The following is a 15,291-nucleotide window of genomic DNA, read 5'->3' as shown; positions in this document are numbered from 1 at the left end:
ATTGTAGCTTTTCAAATCTCCAAGGTTCAGTGTACATGCAAGGAGCCTTCACGAGTCTCCAGGCTTAGGAGAAAATCAGGAACTTTCCCAGTTTCTAAGCCCTCATCTGGTAAAATACGTGCTTGCCAATGGCTAGTGAAGTTATGGACTCTTGCAAAGGCTGCCCATTGGCAATATATTGCTGTGATTTCCCAGGCAATTGGCCATTCCTATTTTCGCAATCATGTGGCAGGCTATAAAATCAGGTAGCTTATCATCCCCCTAGCAGGCAACTGTATGTAGCTGATGGTTTGGACAGTGGGTTGGCATAGGCTTGACTTTAGTTATTTGATATATTCACCTTTTCTGTAAACTTTTTAAAAATTTAAGCTAGGCTCCAGAATGTAAGTTTAGAGAATGGGGGAAGATAACTTTATAATGAATTATAATTAACGCACAGATTCCACACAAATGTGCACACTGAGATTCTGATTTACAGCACATGTAAGTTCAAACATTTTGCTAGAAATATTCTAAACAAAACAGCAGAAGCAAACAGTGTTGCCAACTTCCTAAATTTGCAAATCACAATTTGCCTAGTCACCTGGTGTAAATATAAACTGCCCAAGGCAAACAGGCCTATTCCAGAGGCTGTCCTTTGTAGTGTAAAGCTTATAGCTTGTTTTCAGTGGGAATTCGGGCAGTGAAGAAGAAATAGTTAAGTTTGCATATGTTCAGTTCTGCACTGCTTTTAGTACCCTTGCTGGAATGGCTGAAACCTTCTGCTTTGTTTTACAAACAGTGTGGCTTTCCTACTACTGGATTTTGTATTTGATTGAGACTCTGTAATTGGATGAGTCAGCTTCATTATTTGTGCTAGTTTAGAACTGTGGAGTTATCTTGTTTACTTGGATGCAGTTTATTTCCAGTCCTGTTCCTATGAATATTTACTTGGAAATAACGTCCACTATGTTTAACAACAGTTTTTTCCTTTTTTTATATAAAAAACCCCTGTACATATGCTGTGCACCATTTGCTCAAGCAAGTCCCACTGAACGCAATCTGGTTTGCTACTTTATATTCTTATACTGCTCTTACTCATATCAGATTTCCACCGGAACAGTACATCATAAAACAAAAACCAGAAGAGAAATACAGGTAAAATGGCCTCATACTTTATCTTGTTAGTCTGGGATTGCTGTAGTGCAATATTTCCTGTATTTCACTAAAGTTAGCTCTCTTCTTTAGCCATCTACATTTGATTCTGCAAATGATAGAGCCCTCTTTCTACATATGCTTCCCTAAACCCTTCTCCACTGGTACCAAACTTCTTGTTTAACCTAATAATATTTTCTTTATCTCCATGCAGCTTCTTCTCTCAGAAATACCATTCCATCTGCCAATATATTTTCTTCCTCTGCACTAACTTTCAAGTGCCTCCTTAAAACACATCTGTTCACCTTGATTTATTTCAAATTCCCCTTTATTTTCCCTCCCTGCCTAATGTGTCTTAATTTTATTCTTAGACTGCAAGTCTGCAGATGGGGCCTGTGGCTTTTTATTTTATTCCTGCGACTAGGAATGCTAAACCCTTTATAAAACAAAAACATGATTCTGTCACAGGCAACCCAGTCCACTTGACACACCATTTTCCACCATGCACAATATGCGGTGACCCATGTATTTCTCACAAACATAAGAAGCAGAAAATAAGTAAATAAATCAAATAAAACATTAAGTTAGAATATGCAGTGTCCCAACAACACTTGTGGTCAACTAGAGGAAAAGACAATTAGAAATAGTCATCGTATAAACCTTCTTGGCTGAGGTAATTCAAAAGTAAATAAATAGGCTGTTCAACTGATTCAGCTCAATGTGGGAGATTGCAAAGGCAGCTGTCTTTAAAACTAAGGGAGTTCTAAGTGCTTCAATCAGTAGTGTGTGAAAAATTTTCATTTGTTATTGATGAAGTAACTCATTCAGAGAACTGTTAAAATACAGGCAGAAACCAGTTTGCATGGCACTTACATTCCGGAATGCCCCCCCAGTGTTGACGGGGCCCATGTAAGGCTGCCCTACCCTGTTCTGTCCCCTTTTTTGTGACATTTTTGGGTCACTTCTGGGTTCGGCATGAAGTGCACGGTCGCGCACATATCGGACGCACATTAAAAAATCGCTGCCTGTATAGAAGGAAGGACTTTGAATGTATCGAACTGGAGAATGAAAATGAGCAAATTTCATTACAGAGTGGAATGCCAAATGTATTTTCACAACTACAGAATTAAAAGCAAATAATTGTCAAGCCTGTTATAAACAAGAACCCAGTGTCAATGTCTGGAGCTTATCAGTACAGGTCATACTAAAAAGGAAGTTCAGCACATAATTTGATATTAGGGATTTACAAACACTTTTTAGCATTTATATCCCGCCAGCACAGAAACTGCTACATAATTTTTGTATGCTGGCACTCAGCATCTCATTCTGCTTCATTAATGCACCAGTATCCTGCAAAAAGAACTGAGGCCGCAGTTTTGTTGCATATGGTCAGGGGGAATTCTGCCAAGTCCCCACAGCTGGATTTCCTCTGCCGCACTAAACGAATCAAAGTCATTTGCCAGTAAAATGTGCCTCTAACACAGGAAATAGCATGAAACTTCATACTTTTACAATAAAAAATGTGTTGCGGTTCTAAATGGAACTATATATTTATAAAGTATGCTGCATCTCATGTACGTAGTGTTGGGGTGGGGGGGGAAGGAATGCTCCGCCAAAAAAGAATATTTCTAAATACTTCTATATACACAGAAAAGAGAAGACCTGCATGAATGTCCATCCCTCCAAAATTAAGGGGGATTAAATGTGTGCACATACACACACTGGCCTATTTTGAGATAGAAGGGATTTCAGGTTCACCTTAATACACCCTGAGATTAGGGCTGCAACACCGCATACACTTTACAGCCAAAGCCATACAGCACAAACATTACAGATTCACTTTCTCCACTTGGTCCTTAGCATTACATCTGGGGAAAAGGTAATGTTTACTTCTCATTTCTTCTCGCAAACTCTCATTACAGACTACCTCTTAAACTTATACTCACAATTAGAAGACATTTAATGGGGAGTAAGTAACATTGAACTTAGCAGGAACTCCTCCACTGATTACACTGTAAGAATGGCAAAATAATGTATTTTTCCAATCCTGCCATGTACAATTTAATTTATAGCTACATAGCACATTTGAAATAAGCTGGGAAGAGTCTGATTCCAATTAATTAACACACAACATAGTGCTGTGATTTTGTTTAAGATTTAGTTTGCCAGGAAACATGTACTGCTACGCTGCGGCTAAATCATAAAATTTAATAGTATGATGGCACTGCAGAATACTACGGGCTGACAGCTTCCAACATTACTTTCCCCCCACTAGCAATGTTAATTTGCATGGAGAAAGGCAACCAGGTAATGGCGTAAGGCCAACATCTTTGAATGTCAAATGCCTGAAATCTATGAAGGGCAGAAAAATCACCCCCTCCACAGTCAACAAATCTGCTCTGGAGCATTGGGGAATACTCATAACAGATTTAGAGGGTGCATGAGGGAGAAGGAAGCATTCTGTTACGCAAGGAGAAATCCTTGTGCTCAGTGGCATGTTGAATACAACCCACAGTGTGCATGCAGCCCAATGGCAACTGCCTTCTTCCACATTAAACTCATTGTTCTCAGAAGCTACTAACAGTCACACACACACACACACGCCTTAATATTGCAAGGAACTATACTGGTAGATAGAGAAACAGCATTCCAATAAACAAGAAAAGAAGGGTAGTGAAACATATCATGGAAACTTCTAAGATCAGTCTGTGGTACAAAAAAACCCCTTTGGTTTTAGATCAGGGGTCAGCAACCTTTTTCAGCCGTGGGCCGGTCCACCGTCAGACCATGTGTTAGGCCAGACTATATTTTGAAAAAAATAATGAACGAATTCCTATGCCCCACAAATAACCCAGAGATGCATTTTAAATAAAAGGGCACATTCTACTCATGTAAAAACATGCTGATTCCCGGACTGTCCATGGGCCGGATTGAGAAGGCGATTGGGCCGCATCCGGCCCACAGGTCTTAGGTTGCCTACCCTTGTTTTAGATGAATAATTCCATAGTGAGACGTACAGCACATTGAACAAACTTGGGCACTCTCTCTTAACCCATCCCTTTCCTCACAGGGCACCACAAAGAAACATCAGGTGCACATTATTAAAAGAAATATATAAAATTATACTTTTCAGACACAGAAAAGACCCATAGTTTAATGATTCATAATTTTTATACAGCTGAATGTTTCTAGCACAGGTTTTTCTATCACAGCTACTCTAACGCTATTTAAAATTTCAAAGTTTATTAAACGTCTTCCAGGTTCTTATACTACATTAACTGTCCTTTACCTTTACCTTACCTTACTATGCTATACAAAATCCCAAGCTTGTAAGATTTATCAGAATTCTGGTTATCGATACTAAATTAAATATCATGCTTGAGATGTATGTCACAAAGTATGCCACCTCATATAAACTCAGTAAGAGAGGGCAAATGAGACCATTGTGCAAATAGAAAAGTGATGTGTGTTACAGTTCTATCCATTGCTAAACATTTATTTTGAAACTGGGTTTCTCAAGTCCACTTTCAAAATGCAGCACACTAGTCCACAATGAATTTTAAAAAAATAATATGTAATGGTAATAGCCTAAGAATAGCTAGCTCATATTTACCAAACTCAAGCATATTCACTCATTAGTGAATATTCCAATTCTTGGAAATAATCATTATAAACTAAAAAGCCATGTAACTGCATGTTTGTGCTGTTTATAACTGTCACCTCCATTAAAACTTCAGATTTGGCACATTGCTGTGATATATACAACACATAGACAAAGTAATTGTCTGTGTTTGCATGTCATAAGGCAGGGTTTTGAGCTTATCATGGTTTATTGTGCACAAGCAGCATGCTGGCTGCCTGATTGTTCCCACTTCACTCCTTTCCTGGTGCAAACAGACAAACTAGGAAACTCTCATAAAGCTTGCTAGCCAAACTTAAACCATGCATTGTTACTGGATTGTTGAACCTGGCTTTTTTGGGACCAACAAGATCCTGGGTTCAGATGTAAGAAGAGTTTCTCCTGCTTTTAAGAGAAGAGGAGTGAAGTAGGAACATAAATAATAAATTGTGATAAGCTAGAAACCCTGGCTTATCATGATATATGATCACATCATCAATAAAAAGGTACCCCTGCCCGTACGGGCCAGTCTTGACAGACTCTAGGGTTGTGCGCCCATCTCACTCAAAGAGGCCGGGGGCCAGCGCTGTGCGGAGACACTTCCGGGTCACATGGCCAGCGTGACATCGCTGCTCTGGCGAGCCAGAGCTGCACACGGAAACGCTGTTTACCTTCCCGCTAGTAAGCGGTCCCTATTTATCTACTTGCACCCGAAAGTGCTTTCGAACTGCTAGGTTGGCAGGCACTGGGACCGAACAACGGGCGCACACCCCGCCGTGGGGATTCGAACCGCCAACCTTTCGATCGGCAAGCCCTAGGCGCTGAGGCTTTAACCCACAGCACCACCCGCGTCCCTCACATCATCAATACAACACTGTAAAACTGGATGTGACAGTATGTATCCAAAGCATTTATACCCCACTCTTCATTCAGAAAGGCTCACAGAATGTCTTATGGATCAATAAAAACAACACAGTTGCTCCCCTGAGACTTACAATGTAAACACAGTATGAACAACATAAAAGGAAAATGGGATGGGGAGGAAAGAAGAAAAGAAGCAAATTCACATGCAAAATTATTGATATTGCAAGGTTCTAATTATGATAAGCTCTGATGGAAAGGGCTACAGAAGGTCCACATACATTTCTGGGCAACACACACAAGCTACAATCACGTGTTAATCCATGCTTCACTTTAGATCACCCTTTCACACTTTGTGGTCCCCAAGTTAATCCTGCCATTATCAGATCCAGTGGCACTCTCAGTCAAACACGGGAAAACTGAAACCCTCAGTATGATGCAATTACAAATCTCTCTTTTTTCCAATACTGTAATATGATGCCCTGGTGAGATCACAACTGGAACTATCTCCACATGTGGAACAACAGCAGGCTCACCTAGGCTTATGGAGCACATCTTCAATGTAGAAAAAGGCAACTAGAATGATTCAGGAAATAAACAGAATTTTGTATTGATGAATGTTAAGAAGGCTCTTTGTTGTAATTTACAAATGTCACACTAAAGTGGGGAGAAATGCTATGCAGGATCAAGAAAATTGTGACCATGATGAACCAAAAGTGATTTTAAACAAGTCCAAGAGTTTGGTTACATTCAGTGGGATTTTTGCCCTTTTGTTTTTGAACAGCAAATTCCTATGCCATAACCTAAACTATTTTTGAGAATTCAGTTTCAAAAGCTGTTAGCCATAATAAGCACTGATAAACGACTACGTGTGCATGTGTATTTGCACTTGAGCACACTGTTTAAGAAACAAAAGCCCTGAACCCCCTTGGGCACACAGAAACAGCTGTGTATTTCTTTGTATGCTGGTCTGAACTTAGAACTTATAAGAACCACTGCATACAGATTTGCCGTTAAGAGGTTAGAAAGCAAAAGAAGATACCTTATTATAAATTCAAGAAATCTTCATAGCACAGCTGTTGGAAGGAAGAACCTCACAGGGTTTCAAAACACTGGTTTCTCAACTGAGATGAAGTAGTAATATTATTATTTTAATGAATTGTAAAAAGTCTTCCTCTGAAGCTTCAGGCACTGCGACAACCAGAGAGAGGAGTTATGGATTTCATTAAATATTCATTTGGGGGTAAATCTGTGGATGACTTTTGTATTACACCTAGGACAACTTCACCCAGTACATTTGACATTTCTCTGCATATTCAATCACAGTGATAAAATTTACTTTTAAAAAACAAAATTTGAAAGACTGATAATTGCTTCTGTGATCATCATGGAAACTAGGCTACCACGTAGCCTGTCTGCATGAACCTCCTCCCATGTGGGTCTGCCAATTTTCAACATATCATTGCAAAATGCAGAAACAGAGGGAGGAACTGCATATAAACATCACTGGAACTGTGTAGAGAATTGCTTCCAACACAAAAGAAAGGCACATAAAGTAGCCTCAAGGTGGTTCAAGCCAGCATCCTAGTAGCATTTTGTGTAATGTGTGACTGGTCCACTGGCTGAAATAATACCTTTCTCCACTTCCCTAGGGACGATCAGACAAGCTTATGTGTCAGGCTAAAATCTGAGATTTTTAGTTTATCTTTTTCTGTAGCGTACTGCATTACTTTGTATAATTACGTACTCCAGCTGGAGCTATCTACTTTGCTGGCACCTTCGTGCAACACAATGATCATTCCTCTGCAAATGGCATAAAATAGAGATAGTTGTGCGAGACGGTAGTAAGAGCCTAGTCTTGGGCGTTGGACCTTCTGGCTCCTTTCTAGTTCCCTCCCAGAAATTCCACTGTACTTTATAGGGCTGTTCTGTAATAGGTCTACTGAAGGAATACTTTGTGACTGGATATTATTAAGCAATCCCTAACACTAGGTCTCAACATTTGTGGGGGAGATTTCCAGTTCTGTGTTGCCTGGATCAGCAACAGAACTGCTAGGTCGCATAGGAAGGAAAACAGTAAGTTGGTGAGATTTATGGAGTAGTTTCCAATTCCGTTAAAGGAAATGAGATGCTAGATGCAATGAAATGCATGCGTGTGTATGTTTGTATGTATATGTATATGTATATGTATATGCATGTGTTGCATCTAATCTTTAACAGAATTGGAAACTACTCCATAAATCTCACCAATTTCAGCCCTCAACTTAGGGACTATCTCTCTATCTACTGTATATCTCAAACACAATAGGTTTGAGGGGCTCAAATCTGCCCGGAAACAGTACCTTTTGATCTGGAAGCCTCACGCCGAATCCCATCCATTTTGGGGCAAATGCATTATTTTGGTCACCCAACGGTGTGACCAGAGACACTGACTTCACTGCTGCATTACACGTGCATCATGCAGTTAGAAGAGAACTCAGCCCTGGCACCGAAAATAGGCATTTGGCGGGTGGGAGTGGGAATGGGAGCTCAAGAGGTTTTGAGGAGGAAACAAGTTCATTCCCCACCGGGTCTCTTAAGGACTGGGAAAGGAGGACGATCAAAACCGAAACACGTCTATAGCATTTACTCCCTGCCCGCGCAAAATGAGCGTGTCTCCTGCGCCGCTGAAGACTTAACAGGTGTGTTGCGGCTGCGGGGGAAGCGGGGCAGCCCCGCTTCTGTGCCGGGGCGCGTCCGCACTATAACGGGGCTGAGCGGCGACATCTCTCCGCCTGCCATTTGCCGCCGCTCCGGCCAGGTTAGGGCTTCTCAAAACGAGGGGTTGTGGCAGCGGCGGCCGAGGCTGTCAGCTCCCCTTTTTACCTGGACGACTCTCCGCTGAAGCTGCCGCCGTCCTGCAGCCGCACCTTGCAGAAGAGGATCCCGTTGACGAAGGGCACCGAGGAGAGCTCGTCCAGCTCCAGCTCCACGCGGAATTTGAACTTCTTCTTCTTCATCATCATGAAGGCCATGAAGCGGGGCGGCGGGAAGCAGCCGAGAGGAGGGAGGAAGGAAGAAGTAAACAAGGCGGCGGGGGGAGGGGGAGAAGAAGCCTCCCCACCCCACCGGCGGGCTAACCCCCTGCCGGCTCCTCCATTACCACAGCCGCACAGTTTCCTCCTTCGACCCTTGTGACCAAGCGCAAGAGTAGGCGGCGGCGAGGAGAAAGAGGAGGAGGAACAGTGGGGAGAAAAGGGGAGGGCGGCGGAGGGGAAGAGAAACGCTAGAAACGTTCCCGCCCGCGCGCGCTGTCTTCGCCTCAGGCAGGCGGCGCTGCCACGCAGCGGCACCCCGCCGCTCTCGCCTTGTTGAGCCCGCCCGCCTGCCGTTCAAAAAAAAAGACCGCCTCCCTTTCTGAAGCCACAGAGGCGAGTCCGCCAGCCCCTTTCAGGGCAGTGTGGCTATCTTATGTGCCAGCGCGGCCAGTGGTTAAGGGCAGGGCCGGCCCGAGACGCTTTTGGCGCCTGAGGCGAACGACAAAATGGCGGGGGCTCCCCAACCCCCTCAGGCCTGCCTTGTGGCCCTGCAGACCGTGCGAACTTCCACCAGCCCCAGACCAGCATGCTCCAGGGGTTAGGGGGCAGGGCCGGCCCCCAGGACTTTTTTTGGTACAGATTGATTCCCCCCTAGGGAATGAGGAGTGATTGAAGATATACATCAGGGACAAGGGGTCGGGAATAAAGATCTACATTGGGAACTGCTGGTCGTGTGGGTCCTGCCGCCCGTGGCAGTTGCCCTCAGCTTGCCGCATGGCTAGGGATGGTAAGAATCCAGTAGCACCTGAAGAGCCACAGGTGCCCCAGCCTCGCCCTAACAACTTGCCATCCCCTGGACAGTTAAGAACAGATTAAAGATAATAGTACAAAGAGGACAACCCTGTAGCGCAAGCCAAATCATGTCTACTCAGAAGTCAGCCCTATGGTGTGCAATGGGGCTTACTCCCATTGTATGTATTTAGGTGTTAAGAGGGCAGGCTTATTGGTGAAAACAAGCCATGCCCAATTTAGGTTGGTCATTGAGCTGTTATTAAAGCCCTGTCAGAAAAGTGGCAACCCTACAAAGCACAAGAGGAGGAGGGACAAGTTCTACATTACACAACCTCATCCTTTCCCTGATCCCGCCTCACTTTGCTCTAAAATAGTTGCTACCACCAACCCTTCCACTCTTACAGTGATTAATGTGATGCGGTTCACTCCTTTTATCACTTTTTAGCCACCCTGATTGCCAAGGAGCATAAAACAATATACCGTATCTCCTCACCTTCTTTACAGTTGATATGTGCTTGTGTTATTGGATCAGTGACCTGGAGAAACTTCTTTCACGCCCTTCCCTTCTTGGCCAAAAACCGTTGTGCAGGATAGATTTCTAAATGTATTAAGGACCTTCAATTGAGGAGAAGTTTCTTAAAATAGCAAGAGGATTACTGTCTTGAGCACGCTCAGCAAAAAAAAGTAGTAATATTAAGACTGCTGATATCGTTAGTCACTTGATTTAACAGATTGCCTAAATGCAGAAGAGCCAAAGATGTATTTGCCAAATATAATGCGGTACCAATTACTTCAATTTATTTATCACCTTTGATCCATGGAGCTCAAGGCAGTGTACGTGGCTCATCTCCATCAATTTTGACTTTACAACAAACCTTTGAAGTAGGTTAAGAAGAGAGACAGTGACTGGCTCAAGGTCACCCAAGGGAGCTTAATGGCTGAACAGAGATTTGAAACAAGGGTCTCTCCCTCCTGTCCTAGTTCAACACTGCATCAGACTAGCAAGTGTAATGATATTTCATCACATGGGTGGCTTTAGATTTTGGGGACATTTGGCCTTCAGTGGGGCTTTTCTCCATTGGTGTGCCCTCTCCTTGGCTAATCCTTACAGCAACCAAGGAGGTGAGGCAAGTGTGGAGGCTACTCTCCTCACTCAGAGAGGGAAATGACCAGGCAGTGACAGCAAGAAGGATCAGTAGGGTAGGGTGCGGGGTGGGTGGGTTAGAGATTGTCCTTATTTACATTAGGACTTAAAACACAATGAGGTTGTCCCCCCACCCCTGTGTTTCAAGTTGCTTTTTCACTTTGCTGTACACACCAGAGAGGGAGTAGGGATGTCTTTATCTGATTTTCTGATGTTTCCTTCCGCCAAACTCGTATTCACTGAAGCTGTCATCTTTGCATACACAACGACTGTCCCATACGTACACACCTCATCTTAACTGCAGCTTACATTTTCAAATCTGCATTAAATATTTTACTATTCAGTATATTATAAAAGTGGTTGGTGGTGGTGGTTTTTTAAACCTCCGTTCATAAGCCTGATGTTATAGCTCCCTCTACTGTGTTCACAGTATCACTACAAATGTTCAAGAAGAATAAAATACATAAAAGGTATTAACAAAATATATTTTATGTATTTTATAATATATAGGTGTTGAATATGTGTAACTAACAATTCAATCCTATAAAAGTCTACTCAAAAGTTAGGTCTACTTAGTTCGATGGCACTTGGGATTTAGGACTGGAGCTGAAATCAGAGACACACAAATTTGTTTTGCCAAGCACTTCTTCAGTGGCTCAGGGATTTCCTTTATTTCCCTCATCTCAGAAATATTATTCTGTTCACCCATCAACTCTGAAGCTCCTGTCAATTATCACTAATAAATATTTTATGAATATTTGTAAAGGACAGACTTTCATGACATGCTTTATTCAGTCGCACTGAGTCATTGAGAGGGGTCATGATGAATTGTGAATCATAAAACCTAATCACAATTTCTATGCATTAGTTTAGGAACACATAGTTGTTGCTGCTAAAGTGTTAGAGGACAGTGGTGTTGAATGTATATCCCCACTTTCATTCATATACATACACACATCATGGCACATTATGTTTGAGCATGGGGGGGACACCACTAGGCTGGACGGAGTGCTAGGATGTCTTGTAGGAAACAGTTTCCTGGCACTGGTCACATGTCATCTGGAGTGACTCAATCTTTATTTTGGGGTGCAAAACATTTTCCTTATTGATATATAGTGATACCTTGGTTTAAGAACAGTCCTGTTTAATAACAATTTGGTTTATGAACTCCGCAAAAACGGAAATAGTGTCCCAGTTTGAGAACTTTATCTTGGTCTAAGAATGGAATCCAAATGGTGGAAGGGCACCGGCAGCGGGAGGCCTCATTAGCGAAAGCATGCCTCGGTTTAAGAACAGTTTTGGTTTAAGAATGGACTTCCAGAACGGATTAAGTTCACAAACTGAGGTACCACTGTACATATGAACCATATTTGGCTTGGGGGGGCATCACACTTGAGAGTCACTCGTGCAAAAACAAAGTGAACATGATCTCCCAGTTATCTATTCGCTTGGCTGCATCATGTGTTAAATGAATGTTGTTTGGTGTGGAAAGAATGCTGGTGCTGTGCATCTTGAAAGAAGCAGTCTCCCAGTCATGGAGACATAGCCCAAAGCTGCTTTTTGCCCCTGGTTCAAGGGTATATATGCTTATTGTTCTTCAGACAGCTCGTGTAGCTGTGTTGAATAAGGAACTGGGAACTAGCAACAAAGTTTAGCTTCATGTCAGCTTAGGTCCAATGCCTTCCATTGTTATAGGATCAATGCCTGTCATCCTTACCTGTGCTATGATATTTGTGGGGAAACAGAGGCCAAGGTCCAGTCTGTCCCTGCCTCCTCTCCTAGGCTCCATGCACTCTGTCAGCGATCAACTAGTCTGTTCTAACGAACACCACATTGTATACTATTTGAAAAATAACCAAGCGCAATATAACTATGGTGATGGTATAACTTTCTTGGAGTCGGTAGGAAAAAGATTAACTGACAGGATGTGGCTCTTGGAACATAAAACATTACCAATTATTTGAAATGATACACCTGGTGCAGAAGTTACATGGTACAGAGGAGCTATTTTGCATTTTCTCTCTGAAGCTATTATATTAAATAAGTTTGCATTCCCTTGGAAAATGAACTATAAATACATTGATGTAAGTGGGTAGAATCCTAGAAGACTGCAGTAGCCTGTCATGCATTTTCCTTTGTACCACAATCAGATTTGGTGCTGGAGGGTGGAATCCTGCACACATATACTTCCACTGGCTTTAGTGTGTTGGAAAGGCTTGCCAAATGATCAGATACAACCCCGTTTTGCCGCTCTTGTGCCCTTTAACAGAACTACAACCTGAAATACATAAATCAACAGCTGGAGATTTTCACATGAAAATAAACTTTATCACCTGTTAATATTTGCATATTAAGGTGTCATTATGAGCAGTTTAAGTTGGCAACCTTTCTTGCACACTGGGAGGTAAATGGATACATGGCTCCTCTGAAAGTCTAAGCCACATTATTGTATTCAATTTTGTTCTGGAGGTGAACAACAGAAACCTTTTAATAAGCTATATTAAGCAGGAGTGTACATGTCTTAGAAAAAGGGCTATAAATAGAGTCAGATGTGGGTGGCATTGAGGCAAATGGGAATCAATTAATTAAAGGACTGTGTTAGACAATGCATGTATATATAACATCTTAATATTGTTGACACAAATATCAATGCATCACATTGAGTGAAAGCGCAACAGTTCCAAATTAAATATGGTTAATAGTAAATGCATACATAACTCACGTGTAACTCAAATGTTACCCTACTTCTGGAGAACCAGAAAATGACAGAAACAGAAGTTCCATTTAAAAAAAATTATCAAGTGCTCTATACATCAGCCAATTTTCTTTATCAAAATCTGGTAAAAATTTCCTTATATACAATTGATTTGTAGTCTTAGCTATGTGCTCCAACCCACCCTCCCAAACTGGACAGATACAGAGGTGGACAGGACTTTTCACCCTGAATATCTGTGGAGAAAAGGTAATGCTTGATCTTCTTATTTATTTATTTGAATATTTGTTATAATATGTTATTTATTAATTAGATGATGTGATCTCCTAAGCCCACACTCCCAGCATGTTCGCAGTCCTGTCTCTGAGATGTCTACGCTGGCTTAGTCATGTCCAAAGAATGGAAGATGGAAAGATCCCCAACAACGTGCTCTACAGGAAGCTGACTTCAGGCACTGGGCCTGTTGGCAGACCAAATCTGGGTTACTTAAAAACATGACATGAAGGCTGGCAACATCAGCCCTTGCAGATGACTGCAGTGCTTGGAGACAATCAGTCAGCTCATGTCAGCAGTGACCAGAGAAGGAATGATCATTGGGAGGAGCGCAGAGAGAAGAAATGGCATGGTGCATCTGCAGTAGCACAACTGGATGCCTTCATCTGCTACAGGTGCAACAAAACATGTCTCTCCCATATTGGTCTCAACAGCCACAGCAGGTGCTGCAATCTTCCAACAGTTTGACTTCATTCCCAAAGGCACACTCCTCCAATATCTCCTGAAACAGATGGATGCAAACCATGGAAGATTTATAGGTGGCTTACGAGCAACAGGTAATACTATTAAAAAACCAACACCCCACAAACACAATACAAAACTGCCCCTAAGTCCTTTGGCTGGGGCCACAGCATGAATCCCCTTTAGCAGGGGGTAACTGGAGCAAAATATTATTTCTTGAATAGGTGAAGAAGCAAACTACCTATAGCCGCAACTTCTCCAACCAATGGATGAGACCAGTTTGGTCTATTTGACAAATTCCACCTGCTAAAATCTCCTCTTCTATATTAAAGGTACATGAGAAGCACCCTGTTTTTGCATCTGGCAATAAGGAAAACTGAAGCAAAAGAGAATGTGGTTTCTGTACCTTTAATAGTTTAGTGAAGCCTGTTAAAATTCTTTCTTCCACACAGCTGTTAAGGGTGCAGGAACCCTGCTCTCTGTAGCTTCTGACCACCCTATTCAGAAGTGCAAAAAACAGGCACCTAGTTGGGAGTGCCAAGAACTTAGAATCATAGAATTGCAGAGTTGGAAGGGGCCCTGAGGGTCATCTAGTCTCAACACATGGTCTCCTATCCAATGTGAAACCATACCGGGCACTGCTTAGCTTTGCAAATGTGCTAGCAGTTTTACTGCTGCCAGCAGCATGGTCTGCAAAATCACATTTGGATGACTCACCCAGTTTATGGAGCCAAACCAGTCATAGGTTCGGCTGACAAAAGACTTACACAATAGTATAGCTGTCTTGGAATGGCACTTTATCTTGCCTGTTTAACAAAGGCAGGATGGACAGGTTGAGGCTTTAAAGCCCCCTTAAGTACATTTTGTAAAGGACTCTGGAAATCTCAGGGCTCTCCATAATCAACCAATCAATAGGTGAAATGCTCTAATTAGATTAGGTACCATGCCAGCGTACAGGAGGTCAAGCAGTGGTGTAATAACTGAAGAGGAATGTAGGGAATGTAGCTCTAGGACATATTTTCATAGATGGAGCAATGACATCATCTGCTAGAGATCTAAGATAATTGACAGATCTTTCTTGATCTGGTAAGTGCACGAGGTGATAATGAGGCTTTCAGGTTTTACTATACTATTGTTTGTGGCATCTTAGCATTGAGAAAATCAGAGAATTGATTGATTGATTGATTGATTGTATTGATTTCCCTTGGGCTGTGACTATGGGGGCTGTCATGGTGAGCTCCTTCATCTAAAAAACAAAAACAAAAACAAAACCAGC

The 15,291-nt window shown here is 42.2% G+C and overlaps 1 protein-coding gene across 2 annotated transcripts in view; it reads right to left on the bottom strand.

Annotated features, from left to right (window-relative positions):
• EEIG2 (EEIG family member 2) overlaps positions 1 to 11,010 on the bottom strand; it is a 32,377-nt gene extending 21,367 nt beyond the window's left edge. Inside the window, exon 1 of one of the 2 annotated variants that reach the window (XM_083445235.1) lies at positions 8,480 to 11,010. In XM_083445235.1, the coding sequence (XP_083301361.1) occupies positions 8,480 to 8,628 (149 nt within the window). In that variant the 5' untranslated portion in view covers positions 8,629 to 11,010. The remainder of the gene's footprint in view (positions 1 to 8,479) is intronic. The other variant, XM_083445234.1, reaches the window with a different exon arrangement.
• Positions 11,011 to 15,291: the final 4,281 nt, after the last annotated feature.

This window comes from Podarcis tiliguerta (assembly GCF_965153285.1).
Source record: "Podarcis tiliguerta genome assembly, chromosome: 6".
Taxonomy (NCBI): domain Eukaryota; kingdom Metazoa; phylum Chordata; class Lepidosauria; order Squamata; family Lacertidae; genus Podarcis; species Podarcis tiliguerta.
This window is presented reverse-complemented; position numbering and strand designations above follow the sequence as displayed.